General features: G+C 35.9%; 1 protein-coding gene across 3 annotated transcripts in view; it reads left to right on the top strand.

The window, feature by feature from the left end:
* BZW2 (basic leucine zipper and W2 domains 2) overlaps positions 1-27,468 on the top strand; it is a 63,086-nt gene that overhangs the window by 7,180 nt on the left and 28,438 nt on the right. The window contains exons 1-3 of one of the 3 annotated variants that reach the window (XM_077856662.1): positions 14,110-14,159; positions 16,757-16,821; positions 25,096-25,272. In XM_077856662.1, coding sequence (XP_077712788.1) covers positions 16,764-16,821; positions 25,096-25,272 — 235 coding nt within the window. In that variant the 5' untranslated portion in view covers positions 14,110-14,159; positions 16,757-16,763. Of the gene's footprint in view, positions 1-14,109; positions 14,160-16,756; positions 16,822-25,095; positions 25,273-27,468 lie in introns of those variants that run through there. The other 2 variants (XM_077856664.1, XM_077856663.1) reach the window with 2 other exon arrangements.

Genomic DNA, 27,468 nt, shown 5'->3' with positions numbered 1-27,468 from the left:
AATTTTTTGCCCTTGATTACACAATGATTTGAAGTTATCCAAAACGACTAGAATAAACAGCTAGAAAATAAGTAGGAAATTCTTTGTGAAGCTTACTTTTTAGATAAATTATATGAATATCTGATCCATGGAATTTTAAAAATCTATACCTTAAAGGAATTTTAGGACTTTTTACTGTCTCAATTTGACTTTTTTTTCCGTTTGGACTATTCTGATTTTGATGTTGATTTTTTTTTTTTTTTTAACACTTTTACTCAATGGAATAAGGCCTTGCTGAAACAGTTAAACCTGAGAGATATGACAGGGATTTAATAATCAGACTAATGTGAATCACTTTAATGCAAGATTGTGGTTGTCATTAGGAGTTTCTGCAGCATTTTCCCATGGTGTCTATTAGGGAATAAAATATTTGATGATTTAGAATAATTTCTGGGTTTTTAATAGAAAATTGTACTAATATTAGCAGAATATACACAAGAATACTTTTCATTCTTAGCGCACTCTAATGTTGATATTGATGCCGTGAGTCTCTTTAGAAAATGTTTTTTGGATAGTTAAATGCCAAATGGAATGATTGGGCTTATTCTGAATTTGACATGCATTGACCAGAGTGCCAAAAAAATGTTCTGAGGGTCATATTTGTAAACTATCTACTTCGAAAATAAAGGTTTAAGTAACTCACTGAATGAGCTATTCTTTTGGCAAATGCAAAAGAGACAGTGCTTTTGTTATTCTTCCTTGATTTTTTAATATCAGGTGTATCTTTTTTATGCAAAAGAAACAAAAAATAATGTAATGATAACATTTAAGAAAGCATAATGGCCCACATTAATAGTAAAGATAGTGTCTTAGGGCACCTGGGTGGGTGGGCTCAGTCAGTTAGGCATCTGACTTTGGCTCAGGTCCCGATCTCAGGGTCCTAGGATCCAGCCTCACACTAAGCTGGTAGCCCACTTGTCCCTCTCTCTCTGCACACCCCCATTCATGCACACACATTCTATCTCAAATAAATACATGGGGATCTGAAAGAAAGAGTCATTTGGGGCTACCTTTAGTTCTCTTAATTGTGCAAATAACATTTTAGTAGGAAAACAGTAACTTACATCTGTGAAAGATGTAGAATTATATTTAGTCTATTCATATTTCAAGTTATTTTTATGTTAGATGAGGACTTTCAAAAAACAGTTGTTATAGTCACCTGGGTGGCTCAGTCAGCTGAGCGTGGGACTTTTGGTTTTAGCTCAGGACGTGATCTCATGGGTTGTGGGATCAAGCCCCACCTACAGCTCCAGGCTCAGCCAGAAGTCAGCTTGAGGATTCTAACCCTTTGCACCTCCTCCCATTTACATGTGCATTCTCTCTCTCCCTCCCTCTTTCTCATAAATAAATTAGATGGATGGATGGATAGACAGACAGAGAAATGCAGTTGTTAGATGTGCTGTTATATTTGAGGATTTCTAAATAAATCACAAGAAAACTACTGGGCAGAGGTGAGTAATAAGAAGGAATACCAACCCTTAAACACTGCAGGGTATATATCATAAGCCACTGTGGGGTGAGCAGTTTTAGAATATTCTACTATTATCCTGTTCTTATACATTCATGCAGAGGACCTTACTGCTTTTCAAACTTAACTACAACAGTTTCCTGGGTTTGTGATTTCTTTTTTCTTTTTTTTTTTTCTTTTTTAGATTTTCTTTAAATTCAAGTTAGTTAACATATAGTGTATCTTTAGCCTTAGGGGTAGAATTTAGTGATTCATCAGTTACATGCAACACCCAGTGCTTATTCCAACAAGTGCCCTCCTTAAGGCTCCTCACCCAGTTACCCCTATACCCACCCTCCTTCCTTCTGGCAATCCTCATTTTGTTCCCTATAGTTAAGACTATCTAATAGTTTGCCTCCCTCTCTGTTTTTTTTATCTTATTTATTTTTCCTTCCCTTTCCCTAAGTTCATCTGTTGTCTTAACTTCCACAAATGAGTGAGATCACATGGTATTTGTCTTTCTCTGATTGACTTTGCATAGCGCAATACTCTCTCGTTTCATCCCTGTCACTGCAAATGGCATGGTTTCATTCTTTTTGATGGCTGAGTAGTATTCCATTGTGTGTGTGCACATATATATATCAATTATAAGTTTTTTATGTATATAAATATATATACCACATCTTCTTTATCCCTTCATCTTTTATTGGACATTTGGGCTCTTTCCACATGTACCCATTCAAATCACTATTTTTGTATCCTTTGGATAAATACCAAGTAGTGCAATTGCTGGATGGTAGGGTAGTTCTATTTTTAACTTTTTTAACCCTCCATTCTGTTTTTCCAGAGTGGCTGCCCCAGTTTGCATTTCCACCAACAATATAAGAGGGTTCCCCTTTCTCCACATCTTCCCTGACATCTGTTATTTCCTGAGTTGTTTATCTTAGCCATTCTGATTCCTGTGAGTTGGTATCTTAGTGTGATTTTGATTTGTATTTCCCTGTTGCTGAGTGATGTTGACCATCTTTTCATGTGTGTTGGCCATGTGTATGTCTTCTTTGGAGAAATGTCTGTCCGTATCTTCTGTCCATGTCCTGGCTGGATTTTTTCCTTTTTTGTATGTTGAGTTTTGATAAGTTCCTTATAGATTTTAGATACTGGCCCTTTATCTGACATGTCATTTGCAAATTTCTCCTCCCATTCAGTAGGTTGTCTTTTAATTTTTTGATTGTTTCCTTGGCTGTGCAGAAGCTTTTTATCTTGATGAAGTCCCATGTCATCATTTCTAAGGGGGAAAAAAATAAAAGATGTGTGTTTTCCTCAGTATACAAGGTAATAGAACTGGATTATTATAAACAAGAAGGAGAACCCCACATTGCTGGGACAGAGGAAACCGCTGGCTAGGGGAAGGGATGTGGTGTTATTATTCAGGAGTGGGAAGATTGTTTTTGGTAGAGGTGAGCCTCTACAGGAAACAATATGATAATCAGCTTCTATAATACTAGAAACCATGGTGCCATAAATTTCCTATTGTTTACATGTCCCTCGGAGGCAGAGCTTTTGTTAAATCCTCTCACTAAGGATTTTTTTTTTTTTTCTTTCTTAATAGAACTCTGGAAAACTGTTTGGCATTTAGGAGATGATGAATGCCAATTCAGTTTATCCAAGTGCTGAACTAGACTTGAAAATTAATATTTATGCTTTATCTAATTCTAAACCATAAAATCTATGAGGCAAATAATGAAAAAGGCTGCCTTTGAGTATCATAGAAATAATTGCCCAAGACACGGCAACAATTTTGGTTGACTTTTAGGAAAGTGCACTAAGTGGAGTCTGGGTTAATCAGATTCTGGCCCTGACTGTTCCTTGTATGTAAGCTCCTGATACACAGGAAATTTTTTTTTTTTTTTTTTTTTTTTTTTTTTTGCTTTTCTCTCTTATCACCAATGTTAGGATGGAATGCGTGACCTCAGGCAAATGGTATGGTACCCCAGAGCCTTATTGGATTGTTAGATGAAGATCTGGTTTTAAGTCCTTGGTTTTCAAAGTGTTGCATGCTTCATGGATATCAATTATAAGTTAAAACATTAAAAAAATGTATTTAATTATTAAAACCCTCATAAACACAACTGCAGCTCCAATGGATTGTATGATCACTTTAACATCTTGAAAACCATTACTTCTTGTGAACTCATACTTGCCAGGCTTTGTGCAGTGCTTGAGTACAATCTCCACCTGCTAGAAAGTAAGAACCATGCAACTTGTCTGATTGGCCCCTGTTGAATTCCTGTTGTTACGTTTGAGCCTTTAAAAAATGTACTTGAGAGAATCTATAGGTCATTGCTGGTTTGTTTTGTTTGTTTGTTTCATTTTGGGTTTTGGGGGGCTTTTTTTTTTGCATTTTCAATTTTGAGTTTGTGTAGTCCACTGCTATAAAATTATGTCAGGGAAGACAGTCCCATATCCAGTGTGCTGTGTGTCATTAAGTCCTAGGCTTGGCTTTGGCATTTCTGTACAGTACATGCTCTGCCCATTGTGAAATACTCATGTATGGTAAGTGTTTTTGTTGTGCAACCCTTCAAATAAGGCTTCATCTGCTAAACAGGCTTGGGCAGGTCCCCCCCTGGGAGGTTTGGTGGCAGGAGTGGCTTGGTTGAGAGAACTCATAAATGCGGATATTTGGATGCCTGCCCACTACCACTTTTGAGTTTCCTGAAGGTCCAGTATCATGTTTTTTAATTGAATGCTCCAAAGCAAAATTCTCCCATTGGTTACTAGTCAGGGTGGTTTGTTTGTTTGTTTGCTTTTTTCTAGAAGATTCTATTTTCCTCCCCTTTATTAAAATGCTGAGAAGAATGGAATATACTTCAATCCCGTTTGCCATAGTTACATCTTCTAACTTCCCACTTAAACTAGTAGTCATACACACTCTTATAAGTTTTTCATCTGACAGAAAATCAGCTTCAAAAAACTGAGTTGCTCTCTGGCATTTGGCATCACTCCCTGCTGATTCTGTCTTTTTTTTTTTTTAAGACTACTTTCTTTTTTTAAAGGTTTTATTTATCCATGAGAGGTACACACACAGAGGCACAGAGACCTAGGCAGAGAGAGAAACAGGCTCCACACAGGGAGCCAGATGTGGAATTCGATCCCAGGACTCCAGGATCACACCCTGGGCCAAAGGCAGGTGCTCAAATGCTGAGCCACCCAGGCATCCCTTAAAGACTACTTTTTTAGAGCAGTTTTAGTTCATAGCAAAATCAAGAGGAAGGTGCAGAAATTACTATATACCTTCTGCTCCACACATACATAGTCTTTGCCATTATTATCATCCCCTTCCAGAGTAGTACATTTGGTACAACTGATGAGTTTATGGATCATTTGATAGCACATGGTCTGGCATATCTTGAGTTCCCATTATAAATCTTCCACCCATTTTCTTTCTTTTTTTTTTTTTTTAAGATTATTTATTTGAGGGGGTGGGGGAGGGGCAGAGGAGAGGGAAAGAAAGTCTAAAGAAGTCTCCTGCATCTGGCGCCAGGCTCTATCTCCAGACCCAAGATAACAACATGAATGAAAATCAAGAGTCAGCCACTCAACCACCTTGCCACCCAGGCACCCCTCAATGTATTTTCTATACAACCATGTATGTGTATTTGTTGACATAAATGCATAGACATTTTCTGAAAGGATACATAAGAAAATGTCAAATTATTTGTTAACTGTTTCTATGAGTGGGATTCCACTTTATGGACATATATCATGAGTGAAAGTTGGAAAGTGTTCTTTATTTTTTTACTGTTATGCCCTTTTATACTGTAGTAGGTTTTTTTGCCATCAGTGTATTAATAATACTTTACAGATTAAAAGAGACCTATAGGGGCAGCCCAGGTGGCTCGGGTTTAGTGCCGCCTTCAGCCCAGGGCCTGATCCTGGAGACCCGGGATCGAGTCCCACGTTGGGCTCCCTGCAGGGAGCCTTCTGCTCCCTTTGCCTATGTCTCTGCCTCTCTCTGTGTGTCCCTCATGAATAAATAAAATCTTTAATTAAAAAAAGGTATTTTTATACCTTATTCAAGTAATCAAATGGCATGCATTATAATCTATAAAATATATGACCATATATTAATGAGATAAATAATGGGTAAAATAAAAGGCATATCTTGGTAGATATTGCCCTCCTAGATCATCACCTTGTGAGATTTTACATTTACCCTGTTGATAATTCAGTTGATCAAAAATGTGTTACATTTATTTATTTATTTTAGATAATCTCTACACCTAATCTATGACTTGATTTGCAACCCTGAGATCAAGAATCACATGTTCTACAAACTGAACTAGGCAGACACCTCATCAATAAATGTTTTATTTTTTTAAAGATTTTATTTATTCATGAGAGACACACAGAGGGAGGCAGAGACATACAGAGGGAGAAGCAGACTCCCTGTGGGGAGCCCAATGCGGGACTCAACCCCAGGAAGGACCCTGGGATTACAACCTGAGCCAAAGGCAGATGCTCAACCACTGAACCACCCAGGCTCCCTCAATAAATGTTTTAAATTACTTTTTTGAAAAGTGTATTCAGGGGCCCCAGGGTGCCTCAGTTGGTTGTCTGTCTGGCTCTTGGCTTTGGCTCAGGTTGTGATCTCATGATCATGAGATCCACATGCTCAGCACTGCATCCACTTGGAATTCTCTCTCTCTCTCTCTCTCTCTCAAGTAAATACATAAGTAAATTTTTTTTAGAAAAAATATATTCATTGCCTTTGAACATTATACAAAGGAGGAAATTTTTAAAATATTAATTAAAAGAAATTTTGATTAGTGGCAGCATAATTAGTTTAATGAATAGTTATCCTATATTGAAGGAGGGAAATAATTTGACAGGTAAATTTTGGGATGTAATCTTTTTAAATCAGTTATTGTATAACATTTTGTACTTGCATGTTTTTTGCTTTGATAAGTATTTTTTTATGTATATACAGAAACAAAAATGGACTGTTTTATTTAAAATTTTTAAAAGCCTTTTCCGTTCAGGAACTGTAACTTTGCCTTTAGGTATTTGTTTGAATCAGGAGAAGTTAGAACTTCTTACTTTTAACAACCTTACCTCTTAATTTGCATACATTCATACATACACACTTTTTTTTTTCCACTGTTGCCTTTATTCTTTCTATGATGCTAATCTTTAATAATACTCTTTCATTTTATATAATTCTCAATCTCTCAGTCAAGACTGTAGTATAGAAGATGATTTCCATGGCAGGAATAATACATGTAGTTCAGGACATGGTTAAACAGGTCATGGCTTGCTTATGCCAAGGATCTTGTGTAGTCTGTGTATACAACAGTATAAAGAATCCCCATTCTGATGTTACAGTAAGGATATTTGAGGGGAGTGTTTTCTTGTATCTTCAGATAGTCAAATACAAGGAAATATGCTAACCAGAGTAGTATATTATAGGCATCTTCAAATCAAGATTTGACTTTTGCTTTGCTTGCCTTTTTTTTTTTTTTTTTTTTTTTTTTTTTTTGCTAAACTGTGCAATCAGTACAGCAGGGTTAATTTAATTCTTACTTCACAGCTGACCATATTCTGAAGTATCTGGGGAGATATAGTAAGTCTCGTTATGGCAAGCTTTATTTCTAATCAGTCCCAGAAAATAGAAAATCCTCATGTTATTTAAGTTCCTGGCTTTTTCAGCCCCCTGAATTGTTCTCCTTGCCCATCCTCATTCAGAAAGTACATAGGACTTCAAATGGATGTTTGCCTTTGCTCCTTGGTTCTGTATGTATATGTTCACTTTTTTTCTGAACCATTTGAGAGTGGGTTGCATGCCCTTTGCCCCCTATTATTAGAGCATACTTTTGATAGAGCCACAGTGCAATAATAAAATCCTGTGAATTTAACATAGATATCATACTTATCACCATAGTCTATACTCCATCAATTGTCCTAGTAATGTCATAAAAATATGAAAATTGTATATATGTAACATGTATGATTACCTCACAGCACATACACTCAAGGATTGTATGCTGCATTTAGTAATGTCCTTTTCATTCTCCTTTTATTTGCTACAGTTCTTTGATTTTTATTTTGTTTTTGTTTTTTTAAGACACTGACATTTTTTAAGAACACAGTTGTTTTGAAGAATGTCCATAGATATGCATTTGTTTTCTCATCATTAGATTCAGATCATTCATTCATTTTTGTTTGGAATGCAACATAAATAATATTCTGTTCTAACTGCAAACATCCAGAGCCACGTGATGTCTGTTGTCTCTTGGTTAAGGTGTTATCTTGTTTCTCCACTGTGGAGTTACCATTTTTCTTTCTGTAATTTATGCAAAGATACTGGAGGCTCTCTGAATATCCTGTTGATCATCAAGCATGCCTGCACACATGTCAGGGCACTTTTAGTATACATGGATGATTCTAGCAAGGATCCATTTTTGGTACAATGATGCAAAATGATGATTTTCTACTCCGTGTTTCCTTCTCTCTGTATCAGTTGGCATTCTACTGAAAAGAAACTTTCATTTCTGCCCATTTACCCTCCTTTCCCTTGTGCCCTGATGTATTTTTCTTTCTCTGAAATAAATGAGTATAGGGGATCCCTGGGTGGCTCAGCGGTTCAGTGCCTGCCTTTGGCCCAGGGCATGATCCTAGAGTCCTGGGATCGAGTCCCATGTCAGGCTCCCTGCATGGAACCTGCTTCTCCCTCTGCCTGTGTCTCTGCCTCTCTTTCTCTCTCCCTCTCTCTCTCTCTCTCTCTCTCTCTATATATATATATATATATATATATACATATATCATGAATAAATAAGTAAAATCTTTAAAAAAATAAAATAAATGAGTATAGACATATAGATTCTTCCTTTATTCACTGAATTATTGTCCAGGCCGTTTTCCATTATTTTGATGGCCACATTATCTCAATTATCCTCAGGATGATTTCTATGTAGTTTGATCTGTTTTTATCTTTTTTTGTTAAAAGCAATTCACTGTTTTTTTGATATAAGACATCTCTAGCCTTGGAATCAGCCATTTATCTTTTTTTGTTAAAAGCAATTCACTGTTTTTTTGATATAAGACATCTCTAGCCTTGGAATCAGCCATTTATCCAAAAGATCTTTATTTCTTTTAGTAGGAAATGATACTTGGATCTTGTGTCATATTTCTTTTTATGCACAGATAATATTATTACTTGTGACCCTTTAGGGATTGGTTTAAATTTCAAAAGAGGTTAAAGAGTTTCTGTTTAAACATATATAACTTTTTAAATTAAAAAAATATATATCCTTATATTATAGAAAATATAGACAATTAATGTAACAGGAATAAAATGCCCTTTGAACTTAGTGCTCATGTTGACCACTATTGAGTGCTAGTGTGTTTTATGTAGCTTAGATCACATAATAAATTATATATATATATAGAGAGAGAGAGAATTTGTTGCATTGTTTTTGTTTTGTTTCTGTTTTTTGTTTGACTGTTTTTCAGGGTATTCTTGCTGTTTTTACCTAACGTATCGTTTTCTCCAAGTTTGAAAAATTAAACAATTGTAGTTTTCAATCTTCGTTGTCTTTCTATTCTCATTACTGTGATATCCAAAAGTAGGAAACATTTATTTACTTGGCCTCCTCCTTTTCTGCCTCCCTCTTCAATCCCATATTGTTATTTATACTCCATCTTTCCCCTGATCATCAGAGGATATAAAATTATCCATGTGGAAAGACAGCTATTAGTATTAAAGACTGTGGGAATAATTTATTTTGTATACTAATTGCACTTTTGATTTTAGCTATGACAAGCTACTCAGTGATAAATGTGTTTTCTCTAAAATTAACATCACTGTTTGGCAAACAAATAAGTGATTCGAGGAAATATCCGCCTGGTTGTTGCTCTGGTATGTTTCGATATATGTGGATAGTTTTTAAATAGTGTGAACAAATCTCTGGTTTTGCAAATAGTATTTTTCCTTTTTAGTGTAGGATTTTTTAACCTTAGCACAATTAAAATTTTGGACCAGAGAACCCTTTGTTTTGGGGGAACTCTCCTGTGCATTGTCCATTACTTAACAGCATCCATAGCATCTACCTAGGAGACATCAGTAGCATCCCTACATCCCCAGCATGACAAAATAAATGCCTACACACATTGCCACCTGTTCCTTGAGGGGATAGAATTACCCCAGGATGAGACCCCTGCCCTAGAACAATGCTTAACACATAAGCACCCCAAAATACAAATTAATACATATTTAAACCACAACTGCCCAATTTTTGGGCATTTCCTGGTTTTATACCACTATTTCCTCTAAGCTCTCAGAATTTATGGTTTGAAATCTTGTAGGTATACAGTCATCACAATGCTGTTATCTGGTAGACAAAAGTTCCAAGTGTCTTCACTTACCAAGAACAGAGGCTTGAGGGCATTTTGCTGCTAAAATACTTTGAAACATTTTACTTGAGGGGTGGGTTTTCTAAAAGCCAAAATGTGCTGCAATGTCTGGTGTGTGTGTTTGCCTGTTTCCACCTTAACAGGATTTGAGAGACTTAATAATCACATCAGCAAGATTAGCCCATCTGTAAAGCCGAATGGAGATGCTTGGTCAGTTATTAAGAGAAGGGAAGGACCTAGGAGAGATTGCATCTAGGGCAAGTGGAAGCCCAGAAAAGGGAATTTGCATGCCCCCCAGGATACTTTTTAAAAGTCAAAGTAAGCAGAGGGCATGGATTGATAGGATGAAAGTATTTTAGGATTTTATTTCCAATTCTTGAAAGTATTCTAAATTAACTTCACTAGAAAAAAATAAATGAGCTTACACATTATCTTAATTTATTTCAATGAAAAGGTTATATGTTATGCTTCAAATGCAATTTTTAGAATATTTCTGTTTTTGCTAAAAGGAAAGCAAAATATCAGCATTCAGAAATAAGGTAGGTATACTAATAAATTTAAGGTATAAAATTGTGAAATGTGATAATGAAAATTTGACCATGATGCCTTTATATCTTAAAAGATTTAGATAAACAGCTCTTAGTTCTCTTTTTTTCACAACATGATTCCTTTGGGCATTGGCCATTCTTTCCTTGTAAGGTGGTTGCTTAGCACAGTCTAGTTTCCACCATTTATGTCCCTCTGGAAATACATAGTTGTAAATTTTTGAGGAGTGAACTATTAAATGTGATACTCTTTAAGAAAGATTATTTTTCTTCTTTTATACCATTAAGGATAAGAGAATAAAAGGATACCTGGGTATGGCTCAGTGGTTGAGCATCTACCTTTGGCTCACTCCGGTTGTGATCTTGGGGTCCTGGGATCCAGTCCCATATCAAGCTCTTCACAGAGAGCTCTCTCTGCCTATCTCTCTGCCTCTCTCTCTCTGTGTCTCATGAGTAAAAAAATCTTTTTTTTTTTTTTTTTTTAAATGGAGGGCAGCCCCGGTGGCGCAGCGGTTTAGCGCTGCCTGCAGCCTAGGGCGTGATCCTGGAGACCCTGGATTGAGTCCCACATCGGGCTCCCAGTATGGAGCCTGCTTCTCCCTCTGCCTATGTCTCTGCCTCTCTCTCTCTCTGTCTCTATGAATAAATAAATAAAAAATCTTTAATTAAAAAAAAAAAGGATAAGAGAGGGATCCCTGGGTGGCTCAGTGGTTTGACACCTGCCTTTGGCCCAGGATGTGATCCTGGAGTCCCCGGATCGAGTCCCACATCGGGCACCCTGCTTGGAGCCTGCTTCTCCCTCTGCCTGTGTCTCTGCCTCTCTGTGTGTCTCTCATGAATAAATAAATAAAATCTTTAAAAAAAAAAAAAAAGATGAGAGTAAAGGGGATATGAATATAACAGTAGTATTTTTGTACTAAAAAAGAGAATATCTGATTTTATTTAGAAACATTTTTCTTTTATAGGTAGGCTACTATTTTAAATTTCATTGTTGTTATTTTTTTTCCAATTATCATAAGAACTAAAACCCACATAGAATTTGCTTGGAGATACAAAGAAGCATTTTGTAGAGGCTAGGTGATTTTGATTATAGAGAGGCTGTTTGGTACAGAATCATGATAAGGACATTATACAAGATAGTGTTATTCTAGGCAACAAAGTGCAGTGCTATTGTAAGCATTTATCTGGTCTATTGCTTTAGAATATTATAATTTACACTTTCTGAGTGCAACTTAATTATTTTTGCTTCTCTTGAGATCATTGTTACCAACCCAAATGACTCCTGGACATTACAACTTTGTTTCTGTGAAGGATTTGATGTATGTTCTTAGTGTTTTAGCTTTAATGGAAAAGAGAATAGTTTATAACTATGGGCAATTTTTAGTTCTTTTTATTAAATGCTACATTATTTTGCTCATTTGGAATATAGAATAAAAGATGGTTTTGTGTTCCTAAACACAAAGTACTTCCTGAGAATGTTGCAGTGAAGTGGCTCAGTTATATTACTAGTTTTGTGTGCTAGTATTACTATCTTTGTGAAACACCTTATATTTTGGAGATGATATTGTTGCCCTATAACTTTTATTATCTTAGAATTGAAAGTCGTCGTCTCCTCCTCCGCTGCCGCCTCCGCTGTTGTCGTCGTCTTCCTCCTCCTCTTCTTCTTCTTCTTCTTCTTCTTCTTCTTCTTCTTCTTCTTCTTCTTGCTCCTCCTCCTCCTCCTCCTCCTCCTCCTCCCATGGTTATTTACTACCCACAGAGACTTTCACTTTGAAGTTTGTTATTTTTTTCTTTCTCACGATAGCCACCTGGTTTTGAAATTTGAGCAAAATGTTCCTCAGAACTAAATTTTTTTTTTTAATTAATGAAAATCTTTCTGTTCTTTATACTTTCACCTCTGTTATAGAATTGAAGTGTGTTGGCCCATAATGAATTCTTAAAAACTGGATTGACCAACATAACCACTAGTCGTATTGGCTATTTTCATTTTAATTAATGAAAATTAAATAAATTTAAATTCCTCAGATACACTAGCCACATTTCAGGGCTCAAGGACTATATGCATCTAGTAACTTCCATTTTAGACAATATAGATACAGAACATTTCCACCATCACAGACAATTCTGTTGGATACACTGCTTTAGAAAGCAGGTATGGCAGACCACAACCTGAAAGACCAGTCTGATCCACCACTTATTTTGTAAATAAAGTTTTATTGGAATAACTGGTTTACATGTTGTCTATGGCTGCTTCCAGGCTCTAATAGCAGAGCCACACCATGCGGCTCACAGGACCTAAACTATTCTCTTTTCTCCCTTATAGAAGAAGATTGCTACCTCACTTTATGTAGCATATCATATTCATAATGTTGAAGTTCTTTGAATCACATAGTTATATGTATATATTAGCAGTATAACATATGATATAAGGCAGATTATCATAGTTCAAAGATGATCCAGACCCAAAGAACAGTCATCTCCTTCTAGAAACAAGAAAGTTAGTCCTTCTCTGGTAGATCAGATTCTTTCCAAAACGAAGGGAATTAAAGAAGAAAAATACCAGGCAAGGCAACACACAATGTCAATCTACTCAAAGTGTGCTGGGCAACCGCAGAATTAGTACACAGTTGCCAAAGAGGCCAATCCATTTGAGCTGCTGGTCCATTGTCACACATGGGCCCAGAGTCAGTTTGGGAGTAAGGGATATAGAATCTACAAAGGACCCAGGGCAGCTAGGATATTAACAGAGGGGAGATGGGTGAAAATTTATTTTCTAATATGTTAAACTTTAAAAAATCTTTCAATTGGGCCTTTCAATTTAGGAGTTTATTAAAAAAATGCTTATTAATAAGGTACTTAATTTTGAATTTTTGATGGATTGAATCTTTTTAATATTTTATCATCTTTTGTGGAGTATCCAAGAAATTTAGTCTCTTAGGTAACATGAAATATTTAAATCCATTCGTCTTTTAACCATTTTACATACAGTTTTCTTGTAATACTATTTTAAACCATGTCCCCCCCAAATGGAGCTTTTCCATTTGTTTGTATGTTTGGCTTATAGTTTTTGAATGTGTGTGTATATATACACATATGTTGTACGCCAAATAAATTTTGCCTCTGAGGATTCTGTTAAACTCTGATTTAAAAAGTGCATATTGGTAGGGCAGCCCGGGTGGCTCAGGAGTTTAGCGCCGCCTTCGGCTCAGGGCCTAATCCTGGAGACCCGGGATCGAGTCCCACGTCAGGCTCCCTGCATGGAGCCTGCTTCTCCCTCTGCCTGTGTCTCTGTCTCTCCCTCTCTCTCTGTGCCTCTCATGAATAAATAAAATCTTTATTAATAAATAAATAATAAATGAATAAAATAGTGCATATATACATATGTGTATATGTATTTTTAGTTAGTTGTTTTCAAGTTGTAAATTATAATGTGACCTAATAAAAATAAGCTTTTGGCCTCATAGAACTGTCTTTGTTATTCTTTGTTACTTTCCCAGGTTTAAGCTAGCACAGTTTCTTATTCTGAGTGCCCTTGCTTCTCTTCCACCAGAGCTTCAGTGAGTGCCTTATAAAGCCTGACCCTCACTGAAGCAGATTATAATGTAGCACGAACTGCTAAATTTAGAGACAAGCCAAGCTTCTGCTCTAAATAGTAACAGCTGAGCAATACAGACTTTTGGTGAACAGAATATCTTCATTTAATCTTTCAATACCAGTAGGTGAGTTTCTGTTTGTGTTTGTTTTAAATTGTACTGCTGTACACGTCAAAATCTTTGTATGCTTTTTTGTTTACACGTTATTATTTTGTTTTCCACATGCAGTATAGGAGGCTGTGAGAAATAAGGTCACAAAACTAAACCATGAAGAAACAAACTTGTATTTAGAACTGAAGAAAGTGTAAATGGAGCTAAAGATTTTTGAAATAGAGTAATTCTGTCATAGGCTGTTTTGTGGTAATTCTTCATCAGAAAAACAGCAACAAAATGCCAAGGTAGAGTTAGAGAATTCTGTGAGTTTATATTCTGGACTGTAAATAAAACTTTTAGAAAAGGCTCGCAGTTCTTTTTTTTTTTTTTTTTTTGTTCCAAAGTAGAGACATCTTTAGCAAACAGTAACTTTGCAGCATGTTCGCTTGCTAGAAAAGCTTCAGGCTACTTGGAGTATATTTTTGTTATATCGCAGTATGAGATCTAAACTCTTTAATAGATATTTTTTCTTTGCTAGCCCAAGAAAATATTTTATGATATTTGTAGTGTTTGGGAGGTGTAGAAACACACACATTCATTATAAGTACCCCAATGAAATCTTTGCTAATCTAAAATGAATCTACTAAAAATGCCAACAAGGAAATTTCTGTGTATTGTAGTGAATGTAAATAATGCAGCTGTATTTCCAACCTCCAGCAAATAAAATGAGATTTCATTGATGACATTTATTGCGTTTATAACTATTTCAGTATGTAGCTGCTACACCACCCCACCCCGCTGTGCCCCCCCCCCCCCCCCCCCCGCCCCAGAGGATCACTTTCTCTACTCTTTGTTCTAGATGTGTAATGCTATTCTATTGTAAATGTTTGTGGATTTTGTCTCTGCCAGACCCTGTGCACATTGAGGGCATGGATTTGGGCTTAGTCAGCATCTTTATATCTCATAGCATGATATATTAAGTTCACTATAGGATTAATAAAACTTCTCTTTCCTTAAACCATAAAAGAAATTACTTTTTGTGTTTGTTACTTTATTTTTTAAACAATTTCGCTTTTAAAATTATGATTAAAGTTCAAGTGATAAACAGATTACTTTCTGTATGAGGATAGATTTTCTTTCATGGTGTAGAAAAGTTTTGGCATATAAATTGAATAATTTTTACATGTTCTTAAGGATCTTTTTAAACTTTGAGACATAATTAGTTTGCTTAAACACAGTACATTTTCTTGATTGTTTAATAGTGACTTAATTAAAAAATCTAGACATTTTCAAATCACAATTTAAAAAGAACTTTGAAAGGCAATTAAATAATTTGCTTGACATTTTCTTAATTACATCGTCTTCATAATTTTGGCAATCTGGATATATTTTCAAATTATAATATTAATGTCACAAGGTTATTCTTAATTTGTAAGAGGTCTTATGGGGCAGGATTTTTGTTTGTTTGTTTAAACTTTTTTTGAAGATAAGTTAGTCATCCTTGAATTTTCCTTGTAGAGAAAAGCAAATATTATGTATATTCCCTCTTTAACCAAAAAATTACACTCCACACTTTTATTCAGCTTGCTTTTTTCCATTGACAGTATGCCTTGAACATCTTTCTATGTCTGTGCAACAGCTTATTTGACAATTATTTGCCAAATGTGAACTCTTCACTTGGTGTTGTTTTAGGTGCCAAACATACTGTTTTGAGTAAAACCTACAAAGTCCCTGCTCAGATGGAGGTTACACTCTAGTGGGAGAAATGGACCATAGGCAAACAGCTCATAGTGAATGGCAGTAGCACAGTGAAATGCTACTAAGGGCTGTGAAGATAAATAAAGCTAGATAAGGAGAGAGAGAGTGTTTGACAAGGGGCACCAGTAGTGGAGGGACCAGGGAAGACCTCTGAAAAAGGAAGCACTCAAATGAGGGCAGAGAGTGAGCCATGGGAATGGCTGGGGAAGGCCCAGAGGAGAGGCAGCCTTGTCTGGCAAACTGAAGAAGACAGCAGGATGGCTGGAGCACAGTGAGTGGTAGGAGAGACACAGATGTCTGAAACATGATCAGAGAGACAACCAGGGCAAGAAATGTAGCATTGCATTTAGACCCTAACTCATTCCTCTGTAAAGCTTCATAACTTTCCATTTGATGGCTTCTTACAACTTATTTAACCAAACCACTGTTTATGGGCATTTAGCTTTGCACATTTTTATTCAATAATCCTGCAACTAAATCCCTTTACACACGAGTGCAAATGGGCATAAATACGCATATCTGTGTGGGTGAAATAGTAAACTTCTTGTAAAAGAATTGCTGAACTCAGGTTATGCACATGTAAATGTTTACATTTGCCAAATGCTTTCCCCCAAGTACAGCATGGAGTTTATTCCCTATGCCAAATTTTATGTCTGTGGTTGCTTTCCCTCTGACTCTTGTCAACACTAGATGTTATTCAATTTTAAAAGTTTGGCTAGTTCAACAGTTAACAATCACACCTTGCTTTAAAAAAGTGTATTCAGGATAGCTGAGGTTGAATGTATGCTTATTATCCATACAATTTTTATGTGAACTGCTTATTTGAAATACATAATCTTTATTTTCTTTGTTGTTTTTTTTTTTTTTTTTAGAAATTTTATGAATAAGCATCAGAAGCCAGTGCTAACAGGCCAGCGGTTCAAAACTCGGAAAAGGGGTAGGTTGTGCTGTGTATTTGCGTGTGTATGGGGCTTTTTGAGAGTGAGTTAAGTTCTGACCAAGTTATGAGATTGGGGAAGGATTAGAATTATCCTTGTTTCCACTGAACCTCCCTACTTACCTTCTTTTGAGCTCTGGATGTAGAATCTGAAATTCTGTGTTCAAGCCTCTGAACAGCCAGTTATTTGTGTTTGATTTTGGACAGGTCATTTAACTTGTCTGAACTTGGTGTCTATCTACTAAAGGAGGATGATTCTATCTGGTCAGGTTTCCTCGCTCTCCTATGAAGCTATGAAGATAATAGATAATAAAATCTACTCATTTTTGATCTCAGCATTTGTATCTGAGTTTTGCTGTCTCTGTTGCTCTTAAGAAAATGTTGAGAACAAAGATGGTAAAGCTTAGGAGAAAAGTAAATGCAGGAAGGAGATATTGATGAGTTTTTACTCTTAAGGACTTAAGAAGTCAAATTAAATTGACTACCTAAATATCTTTAAAACTCAGGATATTTTCAAGTGTCTTTTATTGTGGGAAAAGTAGTAAGAGGCCCCGTTTGGTGACCAGTAACATTTCTATTTGTATGAGTGGTTTCTTTTTCTGTTATGTTCATCTTACCATCCTCTCTGTGTAAAGAATAGTTTTACATTTTTCATCAGTTTTGCATAATTATATAGAAGTCCTTTTGGGCTTAGAAAAAAATAGTTGAGCCATAACTTAATAAGGAAACTTTTTTTTAAAGGGAAACGTAATATGAAATTATTATGTTGACTAACACTGAGGACAATAACTGAAACATTTAAGAAAGTATCATATAGAAAGATGAATGATGATTGGATATCCCTCTGTAGGCCTCATTGCTGATTATGAAGCATAACCGCATATAATGGACAGCAAGTGCTAAATTGTTGAATCGATAACCCATGTTATATGACTTTGGCATTTCCAACATTGAGGTAGCCCCTGCAGCTTATGCTCTCTTGCGTAAATACTATGTCTGCATAAGTAGCAAGTCTAACCTGGCAAAAGGTAAGGAAGTCTCAATGCAATCAGTCATTTGGAGTAGAGGAGTTCACCAGAGAGTCACTGGATAGCAGTGGAGGCTACATTTAACTCTTAAGTGCTGCTTGCTGGGAATTCACATTCCTACTAAAAAATGAACATTAAAAAACCGTGAAGTAGCCAAAAGGTGGTCATTTGGCACAGTATGTCTTGTGATTTCCCCTTTTCCTTTTTTTTTCATTCCTGTCTCATCCCTATAAGGTAATACACATGGTCTGAACCATCTCCCTCTGCTAATTCCTCATCTTGGTCTTACAAACTGTGTCCCCACCACATTTCCCGGTTGAAATCCAGATGCTGGTATCAATACAAGGCATTACAGTCAACGCGCCTTCATTATCTCATTGTTTAAAGCTGTCATGGGGAAAAAATGATATGGATAATTTCAAAAGGACTTCATCAGCAAGGAATGATGTAGTTCAGAAAGCTAATTATAGTTAGGGTATTGTTGAGCCTGGTAATGTGATAATATCTAACATATGCCCAACTGTGAGGTGCAGAAAGGTTCGCCTTTGCCTGCCCACTGGGGGAACGTGTTAATCTCAGACCTGGATCTCCAGCTCGAACAGCTTTAGAGCAGCTTTATTCGTGCGACGCTGATTCACGGTAACTGAGCTTAAAAGCCAAGAGAGGGCCCAAGGATTGCACAACAGCAGACTTGATTCAACAAGTAAACTGGCCTTAGAGTCAGTCTTTAGTTTTGAACTGGAAAGGTTTTCTCTGATTCTGAGATGGTTTGTCATTTGGTGGGCAAGATTGTGCCTGTGTCTTGCTGTGCTGGAATACTCTGAGAGAGCTACCCGGAAATATATATTATTTGTCAGTTGATCTGGATTTATATAACTCCAGTCTGTTGGGGATTTAAGTGGCACTTGAGCTATTTTGTGCCAAACTGCTGGCTGGAAAAAAAAAAATGGAGTCAACCTCATTTTCTACACTTCACAATGGTGAATTGCCTCCTGATGATTTATCATGTTTTGGCTTTTCTTTTGCTATTATGATAAATCTGACTTCAGATAAATGGTTGGCAATTTTGTAGAGCTGAGGCAAAAAAAAAAAATCTAGTGAGGATATTTCAAGGTCATTTTCATAGGCTGTCTTCTGAGGTTCTGTCTTCAGTTTAAATCTGTTTGCTAGCAAAGCTGCTAATGCTCTTCCGTGCCAAGCTAGTAAAAAAAAAATGTATTTTCTATTGCTTAACATCAAAATTAAACATTATGATAGGACACATTTAGAAATCCATTCAGACTCTTTCTTTATGAAATATACACATCTTGTTTATGATACGACTTCAAAGAAATTATGTTTTCTAGTGTGGCTTGTGGGAATTTGAAACAATGGAAATTTCTCCCCTGAGCCATTATTATGTTTAGCTAAATGAAATATTTAATAACAGAACTAGCCTCCCTATAAATTTTGTAGAGAAATTGGATTAAAATTAGTGAAAATAGGAGAGAAAAAAATGAACAACTGCAGGCATCCAGAGTGAGCATATACCCTGGGTTCTCCCTGAGATTTTTCATCTGTCTTGGCAGTTTTAAGTCACTCTTGGATTTATAATAAGTGTTAGCAACTAATCTAGTATACCTTCAAATGTTGAAATATATATGTTTGTATGTAAATATAAATATGTAAATTATACAGGTATGTGAATAGTTAGAAAACCCATGATTGTTCTTCATTTACTACACTTAAGTGACATTCAAAAAAGGATGTAAAACAAAACAAAAAAGGATGTAGATTTTGTTTTCATCACTTAATTAACAGTAGGGAAAATGTTCTATTAACCAGTTACGGAGGTTTCCAGAGAAAGAAATATGGTTAGGTAACTTGCAGGCATATTTGAGCATCAGAAGTAAGCCTGTTTCTCTGTCAGTATAAGGGCCAGCATGACTAACTCTGTAGTGTCACGCTTGTGATTCACCAACACAGTGTAAATTTTAGACCCTAATTATATAGTTCCCGCTTCAAGGGAGGTTTGACCTGCCAAACGGAAACTCAAGGAAGTTATAGCATATTTTCACTAGGATTTTATTAGTATTTTTTGCTAGACTGTCCTCAAGTGAAATACAAAGTACGTATAATGTTTCAGATAAAAAAGGAACTTGGGAGTAAAATGTCCTGTTTCCCCAAACTTTAATCAGTGTTCTTGCCATTTTCTTGTTGGGGAATTTTGTATTCCTCTGGATGGACATTTTATCAGGTCCTTTTCAACCTACAAAAGAATGATTAATCCTCGCATGCCATCACTACTTTGTAAGATTCCCAAACTGCACAGGATTATCTTGATCTGATGCATGATTGCTCACTGTTGAAGTATCTTCGGCCATGACATACTGTCTTCCTTCTCTTACTTTCCTCTTCCTTGGCAAATCTCTTGGGAAAACAGAACTGAAACGAAGGGCTTTGTACAAACACAAGTTTTTTTATGTTGTCTCTCCGATTCAAAACCGAATGCTCTGCATGAATTCTTAGCATAGCCTAGATTTTTACCTGGTTACTAACTTTCATTTTCCAATGCCTCACATTCATCATTTTCAAACCATCAAAGTCTGCTTCTCCACCGGGGCAGCATTCAAGGACGTTGTAGAGCCATCCCGGGAATGGCCTCAGTTGGTTTTGAAAGCCAGTTATGGGACACTAAACAACTTGTGGCATTTTGGCTTCTCCTGTTCTCATCAACAGAAAGAAAACTTTTTCTGTCAAGGGGGAAGGAGAATTATCTTTTGGCTGGACCCCAAGTGTTAGGGGGTAGTGTCCCATGCTTGCCAGTGAGTTCCTTCTGTGCAGTCACCATTTCCTCCTCTGGCTTCTCGTCATCTGTTCCTCTGGAGTTCCCATTCTTTTCCTCCCCTTCTACAAAACAAGCCCTTAATTATATTTTTTTTCCACCGTCAACATTTGCATGTTCTTGGCTGCATAATGTTTTGCTTAGGGCATCAAAAGGACTTTTATCTCTTGTTCATGAAAAATAATGTTCAAGTTACATCTGTCTTTATGGCATCTTACACAGTGTGACTCTGACTGGTACTGGGAATGCCATTCTTCTCTGGCTTCTCTGATGCTGTGGTGTTTAACCCCTTACAACTCACCCTTTCTACTTGACCGGTCTAAGGAGTCAGTCTGTACAGACCAGACAGGCACTGTCTGGTTTTCAAGGAGTTTTGAAATGTATCAGAGTCACCTGGTTTAAATGCTCAAACCATCCTGCAAAGCATGTTACAGCAACAGCAGATCGTCTCCCCAGAGGAATGCCTTCCACTCTTTATATGCTTTTTAAAATTTTTACATTCATGTGACCATGTAACATTCTTACATGGTTATTTCCTGACTTTGCTGTGGGGGGGGGGGGGAGGGTATTATATCTGCACTTGATACTATGGAAGATAAGGATTTAGCTCTCTACACAGCCCTACCCACCTGCAGATGTCTCTTTGTTTCTCTTTACTATGGGTTGGTTTTAGTCAGACCACTGTTTCAGGTTTGTATTACTGTGACTTTGTGCATGCTAGTCACAGTTCAGCTATTCCTTGATTATTCCTCTTTTTCTGAACTTCATTTTGTCTTTGGAGTTAACATTTCCTAATTTATCCTTTTTTGTCAGTCGTCATTGGCCGTATCTGAACACTCAGTACTAACATTTCCCTTCATTGCGTAAAAATCTTTGAATACAAAAACTTTAGGAATTCTCATCATATATCATTATACTATCAGAGGGAAATACTCTCCCGGGCGGTTTGCCTTCCAGGTCAGCAGTACAGCTGGCAGTATGAAATGTTGGAAATGTCTTTTTACCACTCTCCAGGAGAGTCCTGTTGCCTGGCTCATATTTTTTTTCTCTTTTTCCTGGGATCTCATGACTTAGTAAGATCATGAGATCATGAATGATTCTCATTTTGGTGGAGTGTCTGCTTCAATAGCTTTTTAGAAAGGAGTGTATGAGAAACATCATTTTCAAGGCCATGAATGTCTCAAAATCCATTTATTCTGCCTTTACATTTGGTTGATAGTTTGACTGAATCTCAGACTTAAGAGTTTGGAAATCATTTTCCCATAGAAATTTGAAGAAATTTCTTCTGGTTTCTGGTATTTCTATTGAGCAATTTAATGTCATTCTGTTTTTTGATAGTTTGTATTTGCTTTGGGGTTTTGCCCCTTAAACTTCCAATAGCTGCTTTGTTCCCAGCATTGAGATTACATGATAAGATAGGAGTCTTATCGAGTGTCCTCTTTGAATCTTTGTGCTGGGTGTCCTACAGCTGTTTACTGAGAAACTCATGTCCTTCAACTGTTTAAACCTTCTTGGAATTTTTAAATCATTTCTTTCCTTTAAAAAAAAAAATTCTCAGAGTTCCTGATTGGTTCAGTTGGCAGAGCATGCGACTCTTGATCTTGGGGGCTGTGAGTTCAAACCCCACGTTGGGTGTAGAGATTACTAAAAAAAAAAAAAAAAAAAAAAAGAAATCTTAAAAATAATGTCATTATTATTTGAACATTTGACTGGTCTGCCCTTTTTCTTATCTTTTTTGCTCCTATTTAATAGGTCTTTTTTTCTTGACTTTTATTCTAGTTTCTAAAAAATATTCTCAGCTTTCTCTTTCAGCTCTTGTATTTAGTTTTTAACTTTTTCTATTATACTTTCCATTTCCCAGAACTTCTTTATTCATGAAAGGATTCTTCATTTTTTGACATTTTATTCTTCCTTTCCTCTTCCTCCTCCTCCTTAACAGTTGCAGTGTCCACTTATCTCTCTAAAGGTATTTATGATAGGATTTTTGTGAAGTTTCTGGTTCATCATTTGCCCCTCCTTTCCACATCTAAAATCATTTTCTGAAAGGGGAGTGAAAGTGAAGTCCTTTGAATTGAATCCTACCTTTACCTTTAATTTAGTAATTTTTTTTCTGCCTCTTCTGACCTCTGATTTGTCATGTTCACTTGTTTTCAACAGTATGTGATCCTTGCTTTGTTTAGGATCTGGCTCCAGGAGCCCCTGATTGGTTCAGTTGGTAGTGCATGGGACTCTTAATCTCAGGGTCAAGAGATAGAACCCCACATTGGGCACAAGAATTAATGAAAATATAAATAAAAAATAAGATCTGACTCCAAATTAACCTTCCACAAGAAGTCTTTGAGTCTGCTGAGGGTAGGAAGCTCCATGTATCTATATCCCTAAATCCTCTGAAGCCTTTTCTGGGATTCTACAAATTCAGAATTATTTTCATTATAATAGTGAGATACCTTTTGCCTCTTTCACATATTCACTCATGGTTTATGGTGGTTTCCCAAAGGCTACATGATGTGTGATATCACAACAGATTGCACTCCGTGGATATGGGAATCCATCTGTCTGCTATTAAGCCAAGCATTAAAGAGATTAAACAAAGCCTGTCTTCACACTATTTTAATTTGATAAATATTTCAAAATTTTCTGTTTTAATTTCTATAGAGTAAGTATCCATAAAAATAACCTCCTTACAGAAAAAAGCTCTTTGGAATCCTCAGTATTTTTTTAACGGTGGCAAGGGGTCATGAGACCAAAAAGATTGAGAACATCTGCTCTGAAGCAATATATATATATATATATATATAGCTCATGGTATATATTAAATATTTAAGTGTCCTGGAATAACTTATCTTATAAAAAGAAATAAGTGTTCATTACATGTGGAGAAAAGGAAATCTTCATGAAATGTTGATGAGAGTGTAGAGTGGCATAGCTAGTATGGAAAACAGAATTAAAGTTCCTCAAAAAAATTTAAAGGGGCTCCTGGGTGGCTGAGTTGGTTAAGTGCCCAACTCTTGATTTCAGCTCAGGTCATGATCTCAGGGTCCTGGGATCCAGCCCCGCATTGGACTCTGCTCTGCAGAGAATCTGCTAGAGGATTTTCTCTTCCTCTTTCTTCCCCTTCCCTCCCCTCTCATGTACACACACAGTCTCTCTCTCATAATAAATAAATCTTTAAAAAAATAAAATAAAATAAAATAGAACTACCATATAATCCAGTAATTCCACTCCTGGGTATTTATCTGAAGAAAATGAAAACAGTAATTTTGAAAAGATATAGTCACCCCCATGTTCATTGCAGCATTATTTACAGTAGCCAAGGTATGGAAACAGCCATACCTTCTATCCATCAATGGTTGAATTGATAAAGAAAATACGATATATATATATTTATAATAGAATATTATTGAGCCATAAAGATAAGGAAGTCTTGGGACAACCTGAACAGTCCTTGAGGGCATTATGATAAATGAAATAAGTCAGAGACAAATACCATATAATCTTACTTATGTGTGGAATCTTTCAAAACAAAAAACCTAAACTCATAGAACTGACAGGTGGTTGCCAGAGGCAGGGAGTGAGGGGCAGGCAAAATGGGTGAAGGTAGTCAAAAGGAACAAATTTCCAGTTGTGAAATAAATAAGTTCCAGGGATGTGATGTACAGCATGATGACTAAAGTTAATGATACTGTATGGTACAATAGAAAGTTGTTGAGAGGGAAGATCTTAAAAGTGCTCATCACAAGAAAAAATAATTCTAACTATGTATGGTGGTGGATGTTAACTAGACTTACTGTGGTAATCATTTTGCAAAATAGACAAATACTGAATCATGCTGCACATCTGAAACTGATATGTTGATTATAATTGATATACTGATAATTGAAACTAATGTATGTCCGTAATAATAATAATAATAACAAATAATAAAATAAAAAAGAGATGTCCCTCTTTATTTCCTCTCTCCTAATCTTTATTTTGTTCATTTGTTTATTCTCTTTTATTCTGAGGCACTTCTTCCTGAGTCATTTTCTTCTAAATGAAACAAAATTTTAAGTTTTGATCGTTACACCTTATTTTTTCTCAGATAGTTAGGGTTAATAGATTACATTGGCCAATCCTATGTATGAAAGAAATGATCAATTATCAATTTTATTGTATGTTAGAGTTAATATACTCTTCTGGAAAAAAAATATACTCTTCTGGTCCTTTTAAATAGAAAAATAAATTATTTGATCAAATAAATATTTAATCAAGGGGTTTCAAAACCTGTAAATCTAGCAGAAAAGCTTAGTTGTCTTCCAAGTTTTAAATAATCAAACTGTCAAATATAATATCAAACTATCCAATGAACAAAGCAAATGTATGGTTGCATTTGGGAATAGGATTGTAAATAAAAAGAATAATTTTGTAACTTCTTTATTTTAGATGAAAAAGAGAAATTCGAACCCACAGTCTTCAGGGATACACTTGTCCAGGGGCTTAATGAAGCTGGTGATGACCTTGAAGCTGTAGCCAAGTTTCTGGATTCCACAGGCTCAAGATTAGATTATCGTCGCTATGCAGACACACTCTTCGATATCCTGGTGGCTGGCAGTATGCTTGGTAAGCCGGGCGTTATAGATTCTTCTTGTAGTACTTTAAATTCCATTGAAATGTTTCCTTACAAGATAGAATCTTTATAAATTTACATTAGTGAGAGTTAATAAAAAATAGAAATGGGAGTCTCTACAATTTTTACCTAATTTACAGTTTGGGGTGATAGTAGTTTGTCTGTAGAAACAGTTATTGGTTAAGAAAGGCATAGAAATGACTATTTTTGTTGATGTCACAACACGGCCACTTTGTTGTATAGTGAAAGGCCAGGTTCCCATGCATCTCTAATTCTTAAATGATCTGGAGCAGATATAGGAAGAGTAATTGCTGTAGTAAAGTATAACTTGGTGTATGTCTGCTAGTTCCTTCCAATATATTTATTTAACCCCCGAATGCCTAGTACCTTTTTTTTGAAGCCATCCTTTTTTCTTGTAGTGAAATGTAACTGTGTCAACAAATTTACAAGTAATCCTCTGTTTTTCATTAAATGCCATTTAATCCATAAATAATAAAATATTGGAAATATGGTTTAAATCTGGTTTTTAAAAAATGTACAGTTGCGAATATATAATTAAAAGGAATAAAGATAAAAGTTTAAAAAATTATTAGAGATGGATTAAAAGCAAAATAATCTTATAAAGCAGAGGCATTAGAGAAGAAGGCTTTAGAATACTATTTGAGTGACCTGGTATGTTGACCTAAATGTTGATTAGATATCATAATGACCCATTCGTCTCATATTTATTCCTTAGAACTTAGTTTTTATAAGTAGTTTCTGTGGTAATCATAAATCACGAGAAGTGGTCAAATCTGCTAGGCCAGTGATTTTTCAACTGCCTAGAGGATATTTGCAAATGCGTAGAAATGTTTTGGTTGCTGAAAAGACTTGATGGTGGAAGTAGGTATGCCACTTACTTTCCCATGCAAGGGATATTCAATATAATGAAAAATTGCCCTGTCCTATGCGATATCAGCACCTTTCACTGAGAAACACTGTTTAAGCCAGCCTACTTTAGGACAAGATATATACTTTCATCCATTTTGAAGTAGAGCCATACCTTAACTCTTCCCTCTGAAAAATCTCTCCATTTTGGTACATGCCTCCACTACTCCCAGGTCCCCTTTTGATCTGTATAGCTGGTTTTCACTACATACCACGTTAGTTTTGTTGCTGTGATTCATAGTAAAGATCTACCTTTCCACTGGATAATTCAAGTCCAAGTATAAGATCTATATGTAATGTGTTCAAATCCCATGACCCAGAGATAACAGTTGTTAATATCTTGATTAATTCCCTTCTTGAAATCTCTTTACCTATGCTAATTTTTGAGAATGGGATGGTATTATAGAAGTATGATACTCTGCATGGCTGTTTTTTGTTTATTCAACAATATATTATTGCCTTTCATGTCCATGCGTGTTACTTTAGATGATTCCAAGAAGAACCAAAACCATACTAATTTTGAAACATATTTAATTTGTTCCTAGTTGTCTTTATTGTAAACAACAATATAATCAGTATCTCTATACACGTAGCTTTATATTTTCTTATTATATCTTTATATATTTAGCAAGGATTAATGAATTGAAGGATATCTCTGTCTTTGTCTACCTATCTGAGAGAGAAGACCAGACCTCAAAAGCAATATTCTAATTAACATTTTATCAAAAATCGTGTTCCTACAATTTACCTATACCTTTAGCAATATTAGGTACTCTCAAGCTTGTCAGTTTTAAAATTTTTGCCAATTAAGTAAATGATATTTTCATTCAAAAATTTTAAATCAATGGTGAAGCTGAACATTTTCTGATGAGATGATTCGCTTTGTATTTCATTAATTATGATATACTTTGGTTGATGTACTGGTAAATTCTCTACAAGAATGGTCTTCTGCGGGCAGCCCCGGTGGCTCAGCGGTTTAGCGCCACCTTCAGCCCAGGGCGTGATCCTGGAGACCTTGGATCGAGTCCCATGTCCAGCTCCCTGCATGGAGTCTGCTTCTCCCTCTGCCTGTGTCTCTGCCCCTCTCTCTCTCTCTCTCTGTGTCTCTCGTGAATAAATAAATAAAATCTTTAAAAAAATAATAAAAAATGCTTTAAAAAAATAATGGTCTTTGGCAAGTTTTGATTTGCCAAAGTCACTCATGACTATTAGTCAATCCTGTAGACCATTTTCAGTTCTTAGTGCTGACCTTCTGTCGTGCT

The sequence above is a fragment of the Canis aureus genome, chromosome 18 (assembly GCF_053574225.1).
Source record: "Canis aureus isolate CA01 chromosome 18, VMU_Caureus_v.1.0, whole genome shotgun sequence".
In the NCBI taxonomy this organism is placed as follows: domain Eukaryota; kingdom Metazoa; phylum Chordata; class Mammalia; order Carnivora; family Canidae; genus Canis; species Canis aureus.
This window is presented reverse-complemented; position numbering and strand designations above follow the sequence as displayed.